Source organism: Haliotis asinina, chromosome 7, assembly GCF_037392515.1.
Source record: "Haliotis asinina isolate JCU_RB_2024 chromosome 7, JCU_Hal_asi_v2, whole genome shotgun sequence".
Lineage (NCBI taxonomy): Eukaryota > Metazoa > Mollusca > Gastropoda > Lepetellida > Haliotidae > Haliotis > Haliotis asinina.
The window spans coordinates 58,853,431-58,879,373 of record NC_090286.1 but is presented as its reverse complement, the minus strand read 5'-3'; the positions used below and the strand labels follow the sequence as shown (position 1 = coordinate 58,879,373).

Genomic DNA, 25,943 nt, shown 5'->3' with positions numbered 1-25,943 from the left:
GAACACTCGCGGAGAACTGAAATTGTTGTTTAACTCCGCTATCGGTCATTTTCCAACTACATGACCACAGTTTGTGAAAAACTGAATCTGATTCAGACAATCCAGTGATTGGCATCATGGGCATTCATTTACGCAAATGGGGAACACTGTCTTGTGATACCCGATCTTAGTCACACTGAGAATACTCTGAACCTAAAATCACTTCAGCTAGTTTGGAATGAAGATGGTGGTTGAGGGTTGGACTGTTGGTGTCAGCTCTTCAAAAGAAGATTCACAACAGCAACCCTTCTTCTAGCTTAGTAACACTGGTGCAGTCAGCCCACTGAATAACCTCTTCCATGTGTAAGACACCGGAAATAGTAAGCTCGACAAAGTATTAAACATTGCCATCTCTGTATAAAACACGACACAGTAACCCTGGTTTTGTGTCCAAATATGTATGGTAATATTTGAGTACTAGTAATTCGTTTATTTGATATTGGTTTGCATTCTTTGAACATATTCGCTATTTAAAGACAGTTGTGGTTGTTTTTCAAGTGTATGGTTAATAATGTAGGTTATCTTATCAGACAGAGACACCGATAGTTTCTTCTTTCTGTATATATAGCTTTATCTGCTATCAGACAGAAGTAATTAGAAGTGACCTGTGATTACAAATAAGCCCCTGAGCTGTGTTGACCTGAGCAACATGTGGAGCGTGGTTGTACTACAACTAGCGACATCTTCAGGTAGGCCTGTCCTCACCGATTCACACCTAATCACAGTGAGGGCTTATAGATAACGTGTGCAAAAAGTCTTTCAACGCTAGGATTTAAGGCCTTCATAAAAGTCTACGAATGTATTTGGTCTCTAATTGTTAAGCGATTTCTTTTAATGCCAGAGTTCTTGATAGTTTGCATTTAATATTCAACAGCATTTGTAATGTCATGTGTAATGTTAATTTGTAACATCACCTTTCAGTCATATTCAGCGCAGCGACATCGCCAACTCTGTCCACACAGACAACACGGTTTATACAGATACCCTCTTCGACAAAGGAAACCACTTTGACACAGACAACGAATTCGCCAAAAAACACAGTTCCGGCTCAAACAGCAACACCGACGACAACAACAACCCCAGATCCGCGCACGAATACAACAGTATGTTATCCGCATGTTGGGTGCTTCGATAACATTCCGCCATTTAACATAGCAAATTTGGCACTTCCTGTTGCACCGGAAGTTATAGGGACTGGTTTCTGGTTATACACACGTGGAAGTTTTGGTAACGGTTACCACGAGAATCTCAACTACACCGACCGGGACAGTGTCACGAGCTCAAGGTTTGACCATGCGAAGCTGACCAAAATAATAATTCACGGTTACAAAAGAGGAGGAAACTCGTCATGGGTCCAAAACTGCAAAGATGCTCTCTTACGAAAGGTAAAAAAATAACATTTACACTATACATGCAAAATTGTAAAGTCAGTAATTTTCGAGCATTAAAGGGAGTCTTAAAGAAGCATTGCATTTGAGACTCCGTGAAGTCCTTTCAACGATATTGTAATAAGTGGTTGGAATACATCATCTATTTGTTCTCAACACAAAGTTTTCTTCTTTTAGGGCGATATGAATGTTATCATAGTCGACTGGAGACAAGGTGCAGTTGCGGGAGATTACGACCAGGCTGTTGCTAACACAAGATTGGTTGGAATACAGCTAAAACTCGTGTTAGAAATGCTGGCAGAGGCGGGGCTTAAGACGAAGGACGTTCATCTGATTGGACATGGTTTAGGTGCTCACATAGCGGGTTATACTGGTTGGCTGATGAGCGGCGTCATTGCGAGAATAAGCGGTAAAAGGATTAACTGATAACAACTGAGGTTAATTGATAACAAGGGTTAATTGTGGCTCACTTTGTATAAAATGCGTAGCTCTCAAATCTTTCTTGTTTGCATTTCTCTGGGACGGGAGACGATGCATGGAGTGATGTCATTTCGGTATATTCACCAAAAGGTAGTCAATAGTGTAGGCTGTTTCGTCTTTAACTTCAGCTCGTGTTTGACTTTTTTAAAACGTATATTCCTGTTAAAATGCCAGAACATAACATTTTATTGTTACGAGTCTGTGTCTATGGTGGGCGTCGAAGGTGCATCACCTCTCGTACCAATGGGTACACAATTTATCGTTACAGTCCTCATAAATACACAGAACAATATGTGCTAGACAACGATAATTATTAAAAATAATAATATTATTAATATGGGTTCTTGTATTGCGCTAAACTCCACACAAAGGTGTGCTCACAGCGTTAACAGATTTCATATATATACATGTGGACTGAGGTAGGTCTTAAGATGATTCTAGAAACAGCTTAGCGTTGAAGTTGATTAGAGATCAAATGGGAGAGCATTCCATATAGTTCATAATAAACATACATGAATTACCCAAGAGTGTGTAAATAATACCAAGATATACGATTTACACATACACGACTACATTATTTTCAAGTCCTGTAGGCAACAAACACTTTTCGTGCTGTCGATATCTTGAATGATGAAGATGTAAACAGTGACATTTTCATTTTGCTAGGGCTGGATCCCACGGGACCCAATTATGATCATGCACCAGATATTCTAAAGTTGGACAAGGCGGACGCCATATTTGTTGACGTCACCCATACAAATGGCGGCTTCCTAGGTCAGAAATTAGCTTTGGGTGACGTAGATTTCTATGTGAATGGCGGCAAGGTACAGCCCGGATGTCCGACTACAGCACTGGCTGCACTGGGGCAAATGTTGACAGACAAAGGTATTTGATAATCGGTTAAACCCGAAAACAGACACGTACACGTTTGAGGAATTATATCAGTGAAAATATGTGTGGTCCTGTATGAGGTATAAGGTATAGGGTGTATTAATACAGTCTTCAGCGTAACACTATCATAATCTGTAATCCAGATATACTCATTATAGCCATTCAACGTTACAGGTGATGTTGAAATATCTGGCAATATGCTGAAAGGCAAAAGAAAGCGAAACGAAATGTAAACGTCAAATAACTGAAGTCAAATTTCCTTATTTGTATTTTAGCATCACTCATTCTTCCATAGTTTGCAATTCTTAATCTAGCAAAATATATTATAATTACACAGCAACTGTCTAGCTGTCACCGGGACCAAGACATGGTACTGAAATCAGTCTCCAGTCCACAAGGTCCCATGTGTAAATGTGTTCAGGCTGGTCTCGAAAGCAGAAAAGGAAAGATCTATTGATACCAAAACAAAACCTTATCGTTCATGTTTCAGACGAAAACAGCAGGCTAGGTTGCAGCAACGTCCGAGCCACTGACTATTACATAGAGTCCATCTCCACTTCCTGCCCGTTCACAGCCTACCCCTGCATGGACTATGTATCTACTCATACTTTGTGATACCACAGATAATGTGTTCAAAGTGATATTACTGTATAAATACTTTCACGGTATGCTTCAAACATCCAAAAATTAATTACCTGCAACAAAAGATCACGTTTTCTTGAAACATAAATCAATTTTACACCATTATTTTCAGAATTCCTCAGAAACGTATGCTTTCACTTTTGAGGTTTCAATGAGAGCGTACCTTTACAGAATACCTTTAAAAATGGCCTGTGTCTGAAGTGCGGAACCCGAGGTTGCACCCAGTTTGGTTATTATGCAGACCAGTTTTCTGCCCGTGGAAGCATGTTCCTGGACACCGGTGGAACGTCGCCGTTTTGTGGTCAGTCCATTGTCTGGTCAATATATATATATATATATATATATATATATATATATATATAGTCGCCTCTTACGACAAGCATAGCCGGACTTTATGGCAAGCATGGGTTGCTGAAGGCCTAAAACATCCGGCTACGCTTAAAAGGCGACTAATGGGATCGGGTGGTTGACACATGTCGTCGGTTCCAAATTGTGCACGTCGATGCTCATGTTATTGATCACTGGATTGTCTGGTCCAAACTCGATTATTTACAGACTGCTGCCATATAGTCGGAATATTGCTGAGTGTGGCGTAAAACTAAACTCACTCACTCACTCACCTCTCAGGTTGTCAGTCTATTAGTGTTAGTGTCAATATATAAAGGTAGATAACTCTCAACGTGGTATTTTATGAGCGCTTATAGCTGCGTCGCTAAGAATTCTGTACCTGATCCATTTACTGCTATGCCTCCGTTTTATGGTGAGCTCACTGCCTATAGTGGCTTAAAATACATCACTGTTCCCGGTACGCCGTAAACTGCTTTGTCTCCAATAACACGTCTCTTCTATAACCAGTCATCGTGTACAACAGGCTATCACTACGGCGTGGAGCTGAAGGCCGGGGATGACGTAAAGGAGACTCAGGGGCAGCTAATACTCAATCTGGTCGGTCATTGGGGAACCAGCGGGTTCATCGCCGTCACGGGGTAACTAACCAAGTCATCAGCGCCGGCCACATTTACTCTACACTAAATAATACAACGCCGAACCATCCTTTGTCCTGACTCTCATTAGTTAGGAAGTTTCAGAGACACCTCAGCCTTGCTGTGCGCCAAGCCCATGATGTATTTATTCATGTGATTTCACCGTTACCTTGAAGAATAATGAGGTTTCTCTAAAATATTACATTGAACATCGTTATTCACAGAGTGTTCGGGGTGCTCTTGGTCTCTTTGGGATGTGGACATATATTTGTCGCCCCTCTTCATAAAATTCACTTTGAGTTGAGAAAACAATTATTACTTCAGCACTGGTTTGTGAATTAGTCAACAATGCTGCATGTATTTCGTCAACCATGTTTTCTGTATTTCGTGAACAAAGGCGTCTGTATGCATGTGATCGTCGTTGGCCTTGTTGAATTCACAGTGGGTATGCCAACCTCATTGTTTGTGAATCGCATTTCTATCTAGGACTTGGACGGAAAGGTGAAAAACACTCATGTACACGAGGAGAGTTTCTTAAAAAGCTTCCTATTCGAGAAATGTCTAGACCAATATACATGTACACCAATAAGCATATACATGAATCTCCCGCCCTTCCTGCAGCAAACCAAAGTGTTGGAACTTGAAAATTGAAAATGAAAAATTAGTATTTACTGTTATCATGGATGATAACAGTAAATACAAATTTTTCATTTTCAATTACATCTCGACCTGGAGTGGGGTGAAGGTTTAGATAAACTAAACTATTTGTTGTAGGGATATCAAGTTGACCCCGAAATCAACAGTATTGCACATTGTTGTCGCCAAGAATGAGATAGGAGACGTTTCTGCTGTGGAGGTTAAATACATCAAACACTCCGGATTCTGGTTCGGCGACGGAGAGGATACATTTGAACTCAAAAGTGTAAAGGTTACTTCCGGTGAAAATGGCTACTCGTAAGTATCCTCACGATCAGTACATTACACTATTTTACATTACATTAAGTTTATACAGAAACCTTTATGAAATAAAGGTTAATGAAATCTTTCCACATATGTGTGTCTTGGGGTTACAGCGAGCGCTCATCAAACCAAAGAAAGATATCTTCCTGTGTGGAGACGTTTGTGAAACAAGGAAATAATTCTTTTTAAGAATTTTCAGGTCGGGCATAAAATGCACTTTCCTCTGCAGATATGAATTTAAAACGTTGTTAAACTGGTAGACAGAAATGATGTCAAAGGTCATTTGACGGGCTGTGAAATGTAATACATCTGTTTCTTGATCATGAACTAACCCAATGGCTTTATGACGGTTATGCTTTATGACGGTTATGCTTTATGACGGTTATGCTTTTATTCTTCAGGTACCTTGCTTGTCTTAGAGGACAGACACTGCCAGACAAAGCGCCGGTCAAGACGGATGTCACAAACAAGACCACGTGCTGATATATACACACATACACTCGTATGTAGAAACGTGTAGTAAATATAACAGTTGTACGGAACGCGCTTTGGGAGTATCTAAAGTAAACCTTGACAGAGCAATATCATGCAATGTAATGATGAATTGATTAAATGCTTGGTTTACACTATAACCAAGGAATCTTCGATTGTCATTACACAGATATTTGTGCATAAAGATTAGTAAGACGACATGTCGAGGACAGACCCCAGCGGCGCCAAACTACTGGAGGCAGTATCACGAAACCCCGAGAAACGTCCACTTATCTGTTGTGTAAGAGACATGTCTCATGAATATTTATCTGATTGCTTTAATTTCTGTCTCGTATCTGTCTCTGTGGAGTTGGATTGTGACCTAGGGCACACATACAAACACTTATCACCCTTGCGCCGTACAATTATCCTTCTAGGATGGTTCCCGTGTGGTTTCAGCGCGGATATCGCCACTGTGGGGGCAGACAAAAGTAGTATCACGTATCAGATAGCCGTCCAAACCAGGGTGATCACAAAATATATACATATTTGTCAGGCATAATTGTTCTTCAGTGGAGGTTTTTGTGCTAAGACTCAAATAATATTATTTAGCCACAGTGTTTTCAGGAGACACTCCACTCCACCAAACTGAGTGTCGTGAAAGGAAATCATTCGAAACCTGTACATTCTCTTATTTTGACAGTATGTACATGGATATAAACTTCTGTATTAAAAATAAGAGCAGGAATTGATGAAAGGATATCTGGACGGATACTATAACATGAATAAGAAGTTAATTTTAAAACATTATATTACAGAAATAATTTCAAAGAAACACACATATATTATTTAACGTCTCAGCAATATTTTTTTCAATTACACAACTTTTCATGAATAATGAATAACTGCTTCTAATGAATCTTCATCTGGCAATGTCGATGGTTCCCACTATCTATCTAGATTGGATCACTGTAAGTAAGGTGTTAGTGAAGAGAAACCATGGTTCAACAAAACATTTGTTGGTGATTGAGTATGGTTTCAACGGTATCCGAGTAATATGCAATGTGCTTCACACATTTTAGGACCCGAACCCCTGTTTCCAGATTGACACGTATACACTTTAATCACCAAGCTACACCACCACCCTAAAGCCACTGCATGACATCTGTGACCATGTCGTACAGACATTAGGTATAATCAATCCTGATTCGACTCGAAACCGACTTTAATAACAAAACAGTACAACCAAGTACAACACTTGTTATTATTCCATTTCATTTCAAACATTGATGCCAAACAGAGAAGGCAGAGATCAACATAGTTGACTGAGCTGTTTTGGGGTGTTGTTTGGGACGGGCATATTGTGGCCGCAGATGTGTACTCTGTAACGAAACGAGTGTGGGTGAGTGAGTGAGTGAGTGAGTGAGGACATGTGGGTATCGATGCTAGGATCAATAACGGTATGAATAACCACTTGTTGCATAGATAATACTTTTATGGAGCAAAGGACAAAATGCTACTCCACATCCCGTAACAAAATGTCAGAATGCAGTTTGATATTTACCATGATATAGTAATCGCTTGTTTGTAAGAAAACACTAAACATTTGTAAAATATTTTTGAGGGATACTTATTGCAGTAAAACAACACAAATAACCCCCTAGAATACGGTTACATGATTACACAGGGATAGGTTGATATTCCCTAACGACAATATGAATTATTAATAAAGATGATAACTTCATGTAAACACAGAAAGTGTAATTTCCTGTTGTAATGGAAATGTCAAAAAATGTAATCATAGATACATGGAAGCACACTCGTGATTTCTTTCAGAATGTTCAAGGTTTGCGACTCAGAAATCAGTCTTTGTCCACTGGCATCACACTGTTACATATACATGGTAGAGTGAGTGGTATCAGGGTGTTACATATATTGTAGAGCCACAACAAGGAATGTTGTCATCTTCCATACTTCTAATGTACACATGCATTTATCATTATTTATTGAGGGGCATGTTATCATTTTCAAGCTTAACTCTTCTCAAGTATGGCCGAATACCACAATGTGATTGTGTTTACAAGGTGTTCGGAAAATCAAAGAAAGGTCACGTTTACCATAATCTATTATTTTATCCTACTCACGACTTAGCGTCTTCGCCACTAGCAATGACACCATTGTCCACGAAGATATATGGATTTCGCAGGCCAAGCGGATTCCAGTCAAGGGGCTTGTCCAACGGACGGTAATCCGCGAGATGTCGCCGAGGTTTGTCTCTGACGTCACAACGAAAGTGAACGTGTGGCCTGGGATCAAGTCTATATCGCTTGGGGGAAAAAGTGTCAAACAGTATACATAAGTGCAAGAGGTATATTTTTCATGAACCTTGTTAATAGCTCCCCTTTTAGAAGAAAGCAAAAACATATATTGAAAGCATATATTCGCAACGTTTCTTAAAGTCGTGGGAATCAGAGTAGTAACAGTGTACCAGAATCATTCTTTGTTCTGACCGTTTATTGAGATATGTGAAAGCTTTACCTAAATACATTTGATGTTACCGTAACTTATTATATAACAGTACATGTTATCTTGGACGTACCTGCTGGTCAGTTGAATCTCTCCGCTCTGTCCCTGACTTCCGGTAAGTGTTACGAACAGGTTGCCTTGCTCTGTCCTCGCAGCGGTAGGCTTGCCGAAAGACAGTTTTACTTGGTAATGGTAGCCTGTGGGAATTTCAGCATAGGATTAATGAAGCGGACATTCAATGCTTACGGCTTAGCTCCGTTTCTTGTGTTTTCACTGTCAGAGCAGACAACAAGACGCACCGGTCAACTACACCACACGAGCCGCTACACCATTCTTAACGCAGTAGTCCCACACAATCAATAAATGAGGAACATTTTGTAACAATGGCTCATGATATATTTGTAAACAGTCACTATCAGATGATGATGTTAACGGGTAAGTGAGTGTTTCCTACCCCCAAAGAACCATACATCACAATGACAAGCACATACACTGGAACATATGATGCGAGCTCAAAATGGAATGTTCGTCCACCCTTCGTGAGATTAGGAAGCGATCTTGTATTACTATCCGAACATGACATGCTTTTGATAAGGCGGGCAGATGGAAACGATCTCATTTCGTGTGATAATGTAAATATGTTTTGCCTATTTTTTCAGTTAAGCCTCGTTCTTAAAAACGTGCGTATTGATAGATTCCACTGGAAAAAAATATTGCTGAATTTTTATCAATAAATGAATGTCTAAAAGTCTTGTGTTGGCATGTCCAGGTAAGCATGTCCTGCTCTGCCGGTAGCACCCATCCCTCAGCATTTACCTAAAGGTATTTAGTAAACTAAATAGTCAGATGATGGACCGGAAACACTGATACGATGAATTATTTTTTGCATTTTATTTTACAGCATAAAGTTATACTGCCTACCGTCATACGTTAATTCCACACTTTCAGTGCACAAAATCAATGTCATCATATGATTATCATGTCAAAGCATTTAATCATTTCGACATAACAGGATGGTACCTTGCGGAATTGTGACTGATCATCATCATCATCATCATCATCATCATCATCATCACTAGCTGAAGGTAGTGAATGTGCTAACGAGCGGACCTCAGTGGAATGTGAAATCTACTCACGGCAGAACGGCCCGTCTCCACTAGTCTTGAGGAAGTACTTCACCAAGGTCTGGTGACCGGTTGGCTTTACACGGTCGGCATGGAAACCCATATAGCCACACCCATTCCCGCTACAAGGTATGCATCTGCCGTTCTGTAAAGTGCCACAAATTGTTATTCGTTGGAACACATACTGAAAATGTGGTTGGTAGATATGGAAATAGGTTTCGTATTATTTTCACATCCATATGTATTCACATGGTTGCAAATAAAGAAATACTGATGAAAGTTAGAAATCCTCAAATATAGGTTTCATAGGCGTGGATTTATCACTTGCTTTCATTCAAAACGACAAGTACGCAACGGTGCATTGGGCGATTGATAGACAGGGAATAACTTACTCTTCCCTTCACAGAATCTTATAGCGGTTTACCCAGATACCGGCATAATATTCAACAGACCTTAATCTGTCTGTATTGCTACCAAAGCCTACGAAGCCGTCTTTGGCCTTTTTAAGAACACATCCATATACATGTCTTAAACTTCATGAAGAGTGTCATACACTCTCCTAAAAAGAAAATATTTTTGCTTAAAGATATAATCAGTAGAAATGGATGGACGAGAAAGAATCAACACTGTTCTCGGTCTATTTAAGGTGCAAATATCCATAAAAGTCGACGTGTGTGTGCCAAGAATTAACGTTTGAGAGGACTCAAATATTGAATCATATGATGCCTCTGCGATTGTTAAACATCCGTAAATACGTGGCTTGGTGTGCAAGACCTCGCTGTGACAATCTGCGAGAGCCCTATTCGATTTTACTGCAGTGAACTCCCCATCAGGCTAAGGCGAGAGGTGATCATCAGGGCTACGTTATAATATCACATATCGTGATGTAAGGAGGAAAGGTAAGGTCTCATGGCTGGACATGTGATTCTGGTGCTGTCTGTCTGCTGGAGGTAGACGTGACATGCACAAATAACATTGGTGGAATCTGTTCTCCAAAATGAACGTAGCATGCCACACTGAAACATGAGTTTCATTAACCGATTCAGACAATGACCAACTTTTCTGTCGATCTGATAGTTTCTCCTGTGAAAGTAATTATAGACATCACAATCAACTTTGGTTACAGTGAATTCCAATTCCTTGTTTCATAAGAAAATGGTATTTACAATTGAATTTGAATTTCATACTTCAATAACATCGTACTTCTATATTCTGTTGCGATGTGTAGGCAGCATGGCCTTGGCTAACACCTTAACCAAGACGTCTCAGACTGCCCCTGTTTGATGAGGTCGTAAAATGATTCACAATGTATCTGGCTCACTGGTTACACCTGTCACGTGTCTTTTTTGCGTTTATTCGGTGAAGTTCTGTAACGCACAATGTGATTGATATAATATCAATTCCGTACCAGACCGCCACACTTTTGAGCGTACTGGCGGTCATGGAATAGGTCCGTATCATTACAGACCAACCTTCCTCCTTAGTCATTTCGTCTCGAGGTGAGCATGACTTTCGTTAGGACACCCAGTTATAAAGTTCATCGAGAATCACGACTAATCTGAAACCACTACCCGCAACGCCACTGGTTTCCCCAATATCTTATTTCTAAGCAGGGTGTATCGACTGGTAACTGGTTCTACGACACGCGGTCGCTCAGCATGCAGACGATTTCTGATTGTCTGGTCAGAAACGCGAACCTGACACAACCCAAAGGCAATCTGATTGGAACCGATTTTGAAAGCATGTACTCTGATTAATCTATCGCACTCTGTGTTAAGACTTAAGGGGCTGATCCTTCCATTTTGTGTCAGCAGAAATGTTCCGAAAGGTATGTTTCAAAATATGCACCCTCACGGACGGAGATACATTGTCTACCCCCTGCTGAGGTCTACCAGTCTGAACAAAACAAATGGCTCTTGGTGTCAGTCACGTTGTAATGTGGGTCGGAGTGATTTCACAACATTTGACTGAAGTGTCAAAATCAAGAATACCCCCTACGTTAATATTAAGCGTGTTTTAGAGTTAAAGGTTTGGTTCCATCACTTGTAGCAATTTCGTACGACCACTAATTACTCACAGACAATATATGTGATTTGATGATACCCTGTTCTTTTGAGAATATGTAACTATCTTATTATAGTTAAGAAGGAAATGAGCCAGTCGTCTAGGAAAATGGCATTGAACCGACCGTTAATGACAAATAGAGACACGAATAAGCACCTAGACTAATGGGAACTCATTTCTGAGAGATAATGGAAGGTATAAAGACATGGCATAGCCAGCAGGAACCTTGGTCACAACAAGGACCAAACCTTTTCGTCCAATCTCTTTGCATGTGAGATTCTGGAAACGTGGTGAAAACGAGTGGCGCCTCACTTGGAGAGTTCGATATCCATATGGTTTTGACTGTCATGGATAACCATATGGTTGTGACTGGCATCGATATCCATATGGTTGTGACTGGCATCGATATCCATACATTTGTTCCTGGAAATTACCAGAATCACATGTGTTTGTTGTATAACAACTGCTGGTGACATGGGTATTTTAAGAGGTGACATCGACCTTTCTGTGATTACGTATTTAGAGAAGGGCAAGTGTTTCCAACGTGGTGTTATAGATAGAGCGACTGCCCAGAGAGTGGATTAGCCGGTGGTTGGACCCCCTGTCGGATAAAACAGACGTTGAAATATTATGGTACATATTCTCAGAAAGAACATATCATTAAGGACTGGTCTATTCCGTTTCAGGATGCAATATCTGAAAGGGGTATCCGCCTTACGCTCCATCAAGATATCAGATTGGATTAGCACGATAAAAAAACACTAAATTCGGACTTAAACAATCCGCAAGAAATACTCAACAAAGCGTCCTTCTACATAAATCTTGTAAATACCCATTTCATCTCAACACCTCTGTAACTGTGACATCATGGGAGATCGGGTAATGAATTTACACGGGGATGAGTGATTAGGTGGTGGAACACCTCTGTAACTGTGACATCATGGGAGATCGGGTAATCAGTTTACACGGGGATGAGTGATTAGGTGGTGGAACACCTCTGTAACTGTGACATCATGGGAGATCGGGTAATCAGTTTACACGGGGGTGAGTGATTAGGTGGTGGAACACCTCTGTAACTGTGACATCATGGGAGATCGGGTAATGAGTTTACACGGGGATGAGTGATTAGGTGGTGGAACACCTCTGTAACTGTGACATCATGGGAGATCGGGTAATGAGTTTACACGGGGATGAGTGATTAAGTGGTGGAACACCTCTGTAACTGTGACATCATGGGAGATCGGGTAATGCGTTTACACGGGGATGAGTGATTAGGTGGTGGAACGCCTCTGTAACTGTGACATCATGGGAGATCGGGTAATCAGTTTACACGGGGATGAGTGATTCGGTGGTGGAGCACCTCTGTAACTGTGACATCATGGGAGATCGGGTAATCAGTTTACACGGGGATGAGTGATTAAGTTTTGGAACACCTCTGTAACTGTGACATCATGGGAGATCGGGTAATCAGTTTACACGGGGATGAGTGATTAAGTGGTGGAACACCTCTGTAACTGTGACATCATGGAAGATAGGGTAATCGGTTTACACGGAGGTGAGTGATTAAGTTTTGGAACACCTCTGTAACTGTGACATCATGGGAGATCGGGTAATCAGTTTACACGGGGATGAGTGATTAGGTGGTGGAACACCTCTGTAACTGTGACATCATGGGAGATCGGGTAATGAGTTTACACGGGGATGAGTGATTAAGTGGTGGAACACCTCTGTAACTGTGACATCATGGGAGATCGGGTAATGCGTTTACACGGGGATGAGTGATTAGGTGGTGGAACGCCTCTGTAACTGTGACATCATGGGAGATCGGGTAATCAGTTTACACGGGGATGAGTGATTAGGTGGTGGAACGCCTCTGTAACTGTGACATCATGGGAGATCGGGTAATCAGTTTACACGGGGATGAGTGATTAAGTTTTGGAACACCTCTGTAACTGTGACATCATGGGAGATCGGGTAATCAGTTTACACGGGGATGAGTGATTAAGCGGTGGAACACCTCTGTAACTGTGACTTCATGGGTGGTAGGGTAATCGGTTTACACGGAGGTGAGTGATTAAGTTTTGGAACACCTCTGTAACTGTGACTTCATGGGTGGTAGGGTAATCGGTTTACACGGGGATGAGTGATTAGGTGGTGGAACACCTCTGTAACTGTGACTTCATGGGTGGTAGGGTAATCGGTTTACACGGAGGTGAGTGAGTAAGCGGTGGAACACCTCTGTAACTGTGACTTCATGGGTGGTAGGGTAATCGGTTTACACGGGGGTGAGTGAGTAAGCGGTGGAACACCTCTGTAGCTGTGACATCATGGAAGATAGGGTAATCGGTTTACACGAGGGACAGTGATTAAGTGGTGGAAATGCCTTAAAACTGTTCTGTTCTTATTACGTTTTTCCTCTGAATTACCATGATGTCTCTCTATGTCAGGGGATGGTTACTTTGAGTTACAGTATTCCCTGCCCCATGAACAAACATTTACACACCTGAGACCGTATTTCAAGGTTGAACTTTTACCAAGGTTTTGTGTCTGCTTGTGCCATCACAGGACCACTCCTCTTCCCAGCAGGGACACATTTTGTGTTGGGGAACAAAGGCACAAAGAGTTCACATGACTAAGGAGCCACACGAGTTACATCGGCTTATGTATGGAGCAGGGACGAAGCGTTCGAAACTACTGGGAGTCAAGCTCTTCGAGGTTTGACCCAGGACCATGGACCTCGTGACCCGATGGCGCACTGACCCGAGGATTCTGATGTCAGTTACGGATTATGTATTCCACACTGAAGTTGTCACCGTGACCAAATTGGGTGTTGAACGACATTCATTCCCTTGAATCCTTCCCTTCCGAGAGCGTTAAGAATATATTACGTCAATTAGAATGGTGCCTGGCTTTTTTCACTTGACGAATGTGCAGGTTCTTTTAGAATTACGTTCTTATGGCTTCTAGAAGCCATGACTTGTGAGGATTTGTGAATGCTCGACGCCCTATCACAGGAACCAAATACATCTTATTCTAATGCGGTGTCATTACAGAATCACTGAAACATTTGGAATTTTTATTCCACTTCAAACGTATTGTTTATACCTGTAATTCCTATTTTTATCGTTTGACATTTCTAATTGTTTTGACCACCTACCATCACATATTGTGCACTTTCTACAAGGTTAGAGAAGCATACGAGGAGGAATATACTGGCATTCATCCAGCAAGAAATCTATAGCTTTCAGTGGGCGAAATTATTCTCATGCTGTGTTAAGCAAAATGTACTCGGCAATGTAATATGGATCAGCTGTGATGAACGTCCTGTTATGTGGAAATTGAATAAGCTGGGAGTACACACTACTAGAACATTTTAGTTTGACCTCGAACTACTCACATTGAAATCGTCATAGCTGTTACATTTGAAGCCTTCAAATGGGCACTTGGAGTTGATGGATTCAGTGAATAGCGCGTATGAACGGAGGTGGTTGCAGGCAACGAACTGTTTCACACCTGCAACATGCAAATGTCTCAGAGATTATCCATTAGACCTGGAAAGGTCACCTGTCTAAGTGGCAGCAACAGCTACGATTGATGATGTCTCCCAAAGGAACTGGGTAGGATGTTTAGCTACCCACCAAGAGTTGTTGTACATTTCACACAGATGGGCTTCATTCTTTGATCATGTTCGGTGCTGTCGAATAAACCATGAAGAGGTGTACATTTGCAATTGTGAATTATAGTGTGTAAATCTATACTGAAATTAATACTGACAGCGTGCCTCTTGATGTGTAAACATGCCCCATTTTCTTGTATCCATTTTACAGACCATTAGCATTAACACAATCAAAGGCGAAAGCACGCCAATATGATTTTGGGAAAACAGCTGAACGTAGCTCAGATGATGTATACACCAACTGTACGTAATGCTCAGCAATCACAGTAATATCTCATATTATGTGGTTGTGTTCCTGAGAGACTGGGGGACGTTACATGGTCGTATGCAAGAGCTGTACGCGTCATATGGTTGTATGTAAAAGCCTGAATCTTCATGTTGTTGTTAGAAAGTAAATGGTGTACGTTTTTTTTACTGTATTCAAGTATACCCGTTTGAAAACATGTCATGTGGGTTTCCATAATCGCTTGGTAATGTTTCAGGTGACTGCTAGCATAAAGAAGCGTGGTTATACGTCACATCTGACTTACGTTACGACGATGATCGCAATATGCCAAAGGGGAGTATACACGGAGGATGAAACATTGCATAAGGCGAAAAAGTCAGTATGCAAGAAGGAAAGTCATATGTCATAGGCTTTTCTAAGATGCTTCAGTGAAAGATCAAAGGCGCCGACAATACTTTATCAGACGATAATGTGCACTTTTTGTATTACGTCACAATGTGTTGACGTCACTGCGCCATTCCATCTGGCCCCTCGTAATCGAACTTTTTTGCATTACTCGCAATGTAACCGACGTCACGATGGATGTCAGTTGTTCAGGACGAAAGTGTGCTTTATTACACTATGCATGGTGGTAGAACGAACTGTATTTCTTAAGTATACAAGAAGGTAGGCCGTATGTCATAGGGTAGTATATCAGAACAAGTGCAAGAGAAAACCCGACCTTCCGCTAGTCCACCAATGTTGATTTGAGTGATGGGACCTTTGTCACAACCTGGCTGTGTCATTCCACCATTAGGGAAATAGTCAACGTGTCCACACGGCTGCCGCATCCCATAGCCTTCAAGTAAAACACTCATAACTCCTAGGTACACAACATTTCGTATTAACTCGCCTTGGCAAGTCATTATCCTAAATCGTACTGAATAGCTGCAAAACTGCTCATCCGGCGTTAAGCAATAATCATTCGCGCATTGATGATCGCAACCATCCACACTGTTAACATGCATAGAATCATGTCTCTAGTATAGTAGTGACGCTCTGAGGTTTTGCTAAAGTGGGAATCAATTTTATGGGCAAGTTTTGATAGGTTTCCTTTATCAGATGAAGGAGAATGCAAAAAGTTATACTTAATACCTTATAGAATCGTTATTTACGCTAAATCCTAAATTTGATGATAAAATACAGCAACATATGTCGGGGCATCACAACGACAAACGATATCGACCCTCCATTTCACACTCTTAGCGTAACCAAGATAGTCAGTGTATCATATAAAGGAACAAGGCACTGTGTTTAGAGGTAGCGGCGAGAACATCAACTGTGTTGACAGTGGTAACGTGATGGGACTAGTCCTTGTGTAAAAACGAGGAAACTAGACACTAAATCAAGACGTGCAGAATAGTCACTGTAAGATGATAAAAGCAGTTAAGATCAGGAATTTTTTACCGGTATTTTGTTGAGTGTACAAATCACTGTACAAAGTTTCAGAGGGAAGATAGCGCATCAGGATGGGAGAGTTCTAAATGTATCAAGATGAAGGGCCTAGTCACTGTTTGTAGTCGAAGACATTGTTCCCCTATCAAAATGACTGAACTAGCCACTGCATATAGATTCATTTCCTCACACATTATTCTAACAAAAGTATAAGTAGAGTATCGTTCAAAGAGCGCTTAACTCACTCACTAACTCACTCCCTGATGAAGGTTGGGTTGGGTGTGAATTTCAGCAGTGTAGCTTACCCAGTTTGAGAATGGATTCACCGTCGGTGTGGATGACATCCACAAACAGGGCATCCGTGGGGTCGAGCCTCACTTTGGTGGCTGTGTTCTGGAAGTAGGGATCAGCTGGATCCAATCCTGTCAACGGAGTGACGTCAATGGGTTTAATATAGTTAGCACACTGACTTGGAATTAGCTGAATCGACCGTTTTGTCTCTGCAAGATCTTATCAATATTTAAATATTCAGATATTAAATTGCATTGTGCTTTCAATTAAACCTGCACCTTGGAAAGACCACACGAAACATGTTGAACAGATGATAATGCTGAAATAGCTGAAGCGATCCCTTTTAGAAAAACGAGGAATTGCATGTAAATGTATTCGAAGTGATTATTTACAATAGTGGATTCTCATTGACCCCACCATCACAACACTGACGTCACAACTTGACAAGGCATTGGCAGTGAAATCAGATTAACGACTCCTTTCTGCTTGCTAGTTCCCCACGGTCCCAGCTCGTGAAATGTTCCCCATTTGACCCGACAGCAGGCAGCGTTGTGTGACATCGTCAAGACCGACAGAGACATCGTACCCGTGATTCTGCCCACGTACTGGATTCTCTCCCCTGCATAGCCTGCCACGTGAGCTCCAAGACTGTGCCCGAGTATGTGGAAGTCTTCAGGTTTAGCCCCCGCCTCGGTCTGCAATAATGAATGACTATAGAAAAACTCGGTGAATAAAACTCCAAACAACATCTTGTTCCCGTCAGGTTGCTGATTGTTAGACAACAACTATACAAAGAGAATGGGTGTGAACACGCACCATATACCATGAACATCTTTTTATGGCAAACGGTGATTTGGACATATACCATACTACCAAACAGTGATGTAACGCTAATCAGGGTACATGAATCATACTCGTACTGCCGTACTGTACAGCTAGCGAGGTACACCGTGTACACTACACGTTGTACAGATGTTTTATGAACTTATCTTATGTGCAAAACCGTACTCTAAGACTGAAACAACTTATTGCATCGTAGAAACAAATATTTATAATCCTTCGAGTCCATTATCTGTATACGTTTAGAAATTGAATTAATAAATATAGGTTGTAGAATGTTGATGTGGTGGTTACTAGAAGTATTAAAAAAACAACATTTTTGTAAGAAAACACGATTACAATCGACTAAGTGTAGGAATGACCAAACTGATATTGAAGTCTACAACAGAAAATACATTAAAAAGACATCCAACAACTTTTGAATGATTTGGCAAGACCAGATTGCCTCAACTTGGGAAATAAACCGTTCTTCTTGGCTCCATCTGTGTTGTACTTTTGCGTTCTGGTGATATACACGTTTAAATACGACAAATTTGTATCTGTGACTAAATGTTAGTCTAATATCTGGTGTCTGAGGTCTCATCCTAGAAAATCACATAAAAACTTGATATTAGACATACCCTTTTTGTACTGAACAATAATCCCATTATCAGCACAGGCGCATCTATCGTTGAAATAATTGTTTTATTTGGCCATGGCAGATGCCTAAAATGCCTGCCACTCTGTCGGTTGCAGTCAAAGACTTATATTGAACATAAAGCAGCATTGCTGGCTCTAGGTTACTTAATCTTCTCCCGCGGATATAGACGTTAGGAAGATTACTAGTTCCAGGGAATTTGATTTGTGTAGACGATAACCGAAACGATTTCTATCTGGAATAGATTCTAAAATATTAAAGAAGCCTAAGCCTTAATTACGAAATTCCGTGTGTACATCCATCGATTGGATATTTTTTGTACTTGAATTAGCCATTTTTTACGCCTGATTACAGGAAACTGCCAGTCTCGTGCCATTTCAAGCATGGAACACGGTTAATTGTCTTGAAAAATTGATACATGGATGGATCTACTAAAACATGTTTGACATCGTTCAGCAATTGCTCCAAAGCTATGACAGGGTTTAAAATGCGTCATCCTGGGATTCTGACGTCCAGTAAATATTTTATGATATACGTGATTGCGTTTTAGAGATACTATCTTTGCTGTCGCCAGATTGCTGGTGGCCCATCAGTTCCTAACATTGGCGAAATATGGTCTGTGGAATAATAAGAAACCACGTGGAATTGGCATTATGGCTTAAAAACTCCAATGGAATTATTATAGAATACGTCTTTCATTTCTAGACGGACTGACAGGGGAACTAATGCAGAGTCATCAGGAATCATTATTCCGCACGCTAGCCTTGTCATCTGAATGTTCCTGTGAGATGGACACGCTGGGAGAGGGTGGGTGGGGAGTACTGAACATTGTGAAGGGCGGTAGTAAATATTAAAGTTAGCTCCAAAACATTCATGATGTGATTTCACGAGTGTGAGACTTCATTCAGTATGGGGGCAACCGTCGAGTGATCGCATTCTGTTTAAACGTGGTAACCTTTTAACTGTTTACAGTGATGGTTGATATGAGGTAAAATGCTATGACATGGATCCTAAGATGTTACACATGACCAGAATCTTCTTGTGAACACAAAAATAGTAGATGTCTGCGAGTAGAAAGCAGGGGAGAGGACAGTGGGTCGTCTAGGAGGAGATCCCTGGTGGGAGAAGCAGAGTGACTCATGACTTGTTTGAGAGGCATATTTAGAAGTTAGAAGTCAAATAGAATACGTGTATGTAGATGACAACGTCTTTATTGCTAGAACATGACGTTTCGATACAGGATCTTGTATCGTTTTCAAGTGTAAATGATACAGGGAGAGAACAGGCGATATATATATATATATATATATATATATATATATATATATATATATATATATATATATATATATATACAACGGAAAACAAATTACCTAGTGATGATAACAAAAAAGGGGGTAATAATTGATACAACGATAAACATAGAAGCCAGAGCCTAGTATGAATACAAGTTAACAATGTGATGATAACTAAGTAAGCCAGTGAGGTAGGAAGAGTAGATGTTTGTACAGGAGGCTAGAGTGTCGTGGGGATGGGGTAGCCTTGGTCTCTGTTAATCAGGGGTCGGTATCTTTTGGTAAAGTCTGATTGGTTCTTTGATAGGATGGTGTGGTCAGTCCATTTGATCTGGTGATCGGAATGGGCTGCTATATGATCTGAAATGACTGATATCTGGTCCGATTTGATGGTTTATGTCTGATGTTTCTTGATTCTGGTGTAGACAGGCCTGGATGTTTCTCCTATGTATGAGTGCTCACAATTGCAGTCAGTTTTGTAGATGGCTTGCGGGTGTTTTCTTCCATTGGCCTGTACCAGGTTGTTGATGATGGCAGAGGTAGTAAAGGTGGTGTCTATTCCTGCTTGTTGCTTAAGGAGCCTGCTGATCTGGTGGGAAGTTTTGCCGATGTATGACATGGAAATCTTTATAAGAGCCCAATCAGGTTGAGGAGGTGTAGTAGTAGATGGGGATAAAGTTGCTGCAAAAATTGTCCTGTTCACTAACTGGGGTGGGTAATTATTATGGTTGACAAAAACATCTCTCAGGTGGTTGATTTCCTCGTGCAGCTTTATTAAACATACATACGTTCTTAGCTCTTCTAGTAAGCGTGGAGACAATACCTGTCTTCACAAGTGGAGGGTGGTTGGACTGATAGTGGACGTAATGGTTAGTGTGGGTGGGTTTCCGGTATACTGTTATCTGAAACTGGTTGGAATGGGTGCGGGATACAAGGATGTCTAGGAATGGGATCAGGTTGTTGGTTTCTGACTCCATGGTTAATTTGACGTGACTCATGTTTGGGAATGTTGAGGGATTTTGGAGTTTGGAGCAATGTTCCAGTTAAATATTGGCAAAGGTGAGATTGTCATTGGGAATGAGCGGGAGAGCTGAAATACTCACTTTGAGGTATGTGATAAGCTGAGCAATGATCGCTCCTACCACCCTGGTGTTGGCTGTGGCCTGAGTGTACGGAGGAGCCGAACCGCCGCCCCAGTCGATGATGATGACGTTGTAGTCGTTGTTTTTCAGAAACTCATCCTTCATTGTCTAGATAAAAAGTATCACAGGAAGTTAGTTCACTGTCGAACCTTTCCACCCTTCTGGTCGGTTGCTCCACCACAATGTAATATGGCGATGGCCTGTTAAACATCACACTGATGGAGCTGACATATCTTGATGCTACTAGTATCAGCAATCCACACAACTAAGTACGATGACACTCATTCAAACAAACAAGAAACAGGATATGGCGCCTAATCACCCATCTGATAGCGTGCCTTCTCATTAATGCCAACTAAGTTGCCAAGGAACTCTGCTAGGACATGGAATGTTGTAATTTACGTAACTGAATATCATTTATCTTACAAGCAAATAATGATATATGTTTTTAAATTATACATACATTATTGTGGGCGACAGGATGCAACTACGAACAAAACATTTCAAAAGTAACACATCTAAGCACAACATATCTGTCTCGTGTCTTTCCTGGCTCATATCAGGCATATACTCGCTATATCTCCGTAGCAAGTTAACGTAATGTTCATTGTTTTCTGTGTATCTCTCCAGTTATTTACTTGTGCTTATGTAAATCTGAGGCATTGGATGTCTTACATGAAGCCATGGTTCCTTCCCTGTATCGATGAACCCGTGGGTAATCATTTTGGTGGGCTTCTTGGGATCAAAGTGTGACGACGTCACCGACTGAGGACTACCTGCAGTAAGATACTGGGCCTTGACGGGGTTCAACCTTGTGTACAGGAGGAACTGCACATGGATGTGCAGGGGGGACTGCGGGAGGAAGTTTAGGGGTCGTTGCAGGCTGAAGAACGGCGGGTTGGTGTCGAAACATCCCAGACCATCATAGCACACATTTGATCCTGAAACATGGCTGGTTTGTAGGCATTGCATTCAGGACACAGGTGTCAGGAAGTAATATGTATGGGCATTATTGCAAATCTTAACAAACCTATTGACAACTGTGCTTCCATCTCATTTGTCAAACAAACCGATGGCTGGACAGTAATTATCGTAGCGGTTGTACCTTCCGGGATGATGTCATAGTGGTTGATAATACATAGTTGTCAAATATGACTCAAATCTTTTAGTTGTTTTGAAAAGTGTCCTTAACACTAACACCAACGTAAATATATCCTTGTGTTTCTATCTGAAGTTACACACACAGACACACAGACACACAGACACACAAACACACACATATACATTGAACACGTGGCGTGAATTCTTCTCTAAATACAACATATAGGTGTCGGTCTTTTGTGCGACCCAATCGGTGAGGCATAAGCGCACGTTAGTCAACCATCAACTACGTTGGCAAGCCAGATGTAATGTCTGATCAGTTTGACTCGAGATCTGATTGGCGAAATTATGTCGTCCTCATCGACACGTGGTTCTTACACAAACTAAGAATATTAACCGGCCACTTTGAAAGTCAAGATCTGATTGGCAGCATTCTGTAACCGTCATCGACACGTGGTTCTTACATAAACCAAGAACGATAACCGGCAAGTGTCTGATAACAGGATTATGACAATTTAATGGACGCCACTCGTTTGAAGCCACAAACAGCCAAGATGAATCTATCACACTTCATGCGCTGTTAGACATCACACTATGTATCCAACTATGAATTAACGTTATTTCATAAACTTCGCGACACGGGTCCGGGGTAGAATAGGCCTTCAGCAACCCATGCTTGCCATAAAAGGCGACAATGGTTGTCGCATTAGGCGACTAACGGGATCGGGAGGTCAGGCTCGCTGACTTGGTTGACACATGTCATCGGTTCCCAATAGCGCAGATTGATGCTCATGTTGTTGGTCACTGGATTGTCTGGTGCACACTCGATTATTTACAGACCGCCACAATTTAGTTGGAATATTGCTGAGTGCGGCGCAAATCTCAACTCAATCACTCATAAACTCCGCAGCTATGTATAACGGCACCCAGAAAATGATCAACCCTAGACAGGTACCCTTTGCGTACCCGATTTACACCGTCGGGTCACTGTGGAGGAAAGGTCATACATCCATTCAACATACGTTAGCTTGTACGACAAGCGTGGCGTACTAGGGACCTATTCTGCTGCCATGGAATATTCAAGTGTTGGGACTAGTGGACGCAGTCACGTTCATTAAAATAATGTTCATATCACTGAGAACCTTCTCTGCATTGTGCACAGAATCTCTTGCATGCAGAGAAGGCGCCCTTTGTAATAGCGTTATGGACTCATCAATGAGTAATGTTTTCATATTGTGTTCCTCTATAAAACACGACCTATAATTTGACATTAATGACACTCAACATGTAATTTCGCTATTTTGTATTCGGTTTCTCATATGACATTGTTATTGGCCTTTTCCACTAAATTGCTGTACTCAGTTGGATTTAATTAGCGCCGGTCGCCGTAACGTCGATAAATATCGATAATCATCCCCTGAGTGGTCTTTAGCCTGGCGTTTGTGCAAGCGAGACCTGATTAAACAAACCCCAAATCTTCCCTCTGTGAACCGGCTGTTCTATTAGTCAGCGGAACGACGTGCTTATGGCAAAATAAATACTAAGAAAGGATGGGTTAACGATGTTTCTCCGGAAAAGTATTTCAAAGCTTTCTTAATGGGGAAAAGGTGTAAAAACTGTCAATTCCCTTTGGAGAGAATGCTTTCAGTGTTTTAACAACAGACCGAAGAGAAACTGCTTTTCTTGGATATGTGAAAATAACCAGATGGAGAAATTCGAATGCAGATGACCACGTGTCACGCTGAGGCCTAATAAATACCCCTAAAAACAAAACAGGCCCGGCGATATGGTTTCTGTTTGCTGTGACAAAGGGCATGTATAACACAAGAAAATTGTTTATTTGCATTTGAATTCAGCCTTTAAATCACAATAATGTTTGAAGTATAAAGCGCTCTTCAACGGGCTACGCCAGAAGTACATAGAGATTTGAAATTCCATATCGTACTGACGAAACCACCCCTTTGAAAGACAGAACACATAATGATTTTGATTTCGATTCAGTGAAATAATTTCAAACGCCGGATAACAAACTTGATCTTACCTCGCACATAAATTTCGTTTTGTGATTGGCTGAGCGCTGTTCTGTTATTTTCAATGTATACCACTTACAGGCGAGGTAGATTGCAATGTTCCCCGCTGCCAATGGCAACTCATTCGACACTTCGTGATAGTACTTCTGTATCTCGAATAACATTGAATCACGCATGATGCACGGAAATTACATATGTTTTGCGAATGCAAATCGATGGAAGGGAGATAACTCTAAATTTGTTTTCTTGTGTGGTCCGCAAAATCTAGCGATGGCTACGAAAACATTTGACTCTCTTTCCAATAAATACATTTTGACAAAACCTTAAAATGTAGTCCCTGTGAATATTTAGAGGGCAAATTACATCGCAGCGACTTAACTCAGACAACACCTGCAGGAAAAACAACAAGATGCAATATTCGAACCATTCACTTTCTCAGTAAAGTACAAATTCTAGAACTTTTTTTGGTTGAGTCCCATCCGGGATTCGAACCCGCACCCTTTACTGAGAAAGTGAAATCCCAATATGACATATGTTGCATTTGACCACTTACTAAATGGCATCGTGTAATCATAGCTTTCGGTCGTGGGAGCCGTGCCAGTTCACACTTATCAGAGGGGTACACAAAGTACACAGTCTAGACTACCAGTTGTCCGACTTTCATTTTTGTGGAAGTCGCGGTGGCTGAGCGGGTTAGGCGGCTGACTTTGTGTGCTGGCGATTAGGTGCCTGACTCTGAGGGTGAGGGTTCGAATCCCGGATGGGACTCACCCAAAAAAAGTACTAGAATTTGTACTTTACTGAGAAAGTGAAATCACAAATATGACATATGTTATACTGTACATGTATGTGGTTACATGTATGAATTTCTCCACTAACTTAAGGGAACCAACTACAAACGCTGCGCGGATGAATTGCACGATGAATATGCAGCAAATGTCTGAAACGCACGTGCAGTTATCGTGCATGTGAACAGCTGCGTTTTGCTGTCATGGTTTGTTAAGAATTCAGCACTTTTCACTGAGTTCCATCATTTATTGAACACGTGGCAATAATCAACATTACGAATTTGTTTTACAATACACCAGTTCATGTCTAAACAGTACTTTAAACAGCATGGGATACCTTGCAAGATTTAGTTTACAACAAATGACTGAAGTAAGTGGCTACATGTACACTAGTGAGTCTAAACTCTTGATGGGTAGTATATCTCATCTCGTGTACCCCGCGTGCACTAGCCATGGTATGTCCGCGGTGGTAACAATTCCTGATGCTGGGGGAAAAGAGCATATGTTTGATTTATAAATGTATCAGCATATGGATCTCTAGAGTAATTTGACTGACAGAAATGCTGACCTCAAGAACATAAGAGGTCGTGTAAATCCTGAACATGCTGGACGTCACTTACGCTTCTGTGAGTTGGAGGCAGCTGTGGGCGTGACTATCGCCAACAGAGCGCACAGGATCCCCACGTGCATCATGGCTGACAGACAGGGCTGAATGGAAGAAACAGTAACAGACGTAGGGTGCGGCTGATAAGACTAGGGGTCTCAAACACACTGACCTACGGATTGTAAGATAAGACTACATGGGGTGGTTTGGTGTGGCTGGGAACAAGCTGGTAATCTTGTGTCTAAAAGGTGTTTCATGGTAATTAATGAATCATGAAAATAATAATTGTATTGAATGAAAGCAGTAGTTTT

General features: G+C 41.2%; 1 protein-coding gene and 1 pseudogene across 1 annotated transcript; one reads left to right on the top strand and one right to left on the bottom strand.

Annotated features, from left to right (window-relative positions):
• Window positions 1–571: 571 nt before the first annotated feature.
• On the top strand, window positions 572–6,030 carry LOC137291534 (inactive pancreatic lipase-related protein 1-like). The gene is made up of 9 exons (XM_067822901.1): window positions 572–728; window positions 961–1,424; window positions 1,605–1,836; window positions 2,574–2,792; window positions 3,289–3,392; window positions 3,612–3,741; window positions 4,312–4,426; window positions 5,198–5,377; window positions 5,785–6,030. The coding sequence occupies exons 1-9, from the start codon at window positions 689–691 to the stop codon at window positions 5,864–5,866; spliced, it is 1,566 nt and encodes a 521-aa protein (XP_067679002.1). The 5' UTR covers window positions 572–688; the 3' UTR covers window positions 5,867–6,030.
• A 1,031-nt stretch (window positions 6,031–7,061) lies between these two features.
• LOC137290680 (pancreatic triacylglycerol lipase-like) lies at window positions 7,062–25,721 on the bottom strand (annotated as a pseudogene).
• Between the last annotated feature and the right edge of the window lie 222 nt (window positions 25,722–25,943).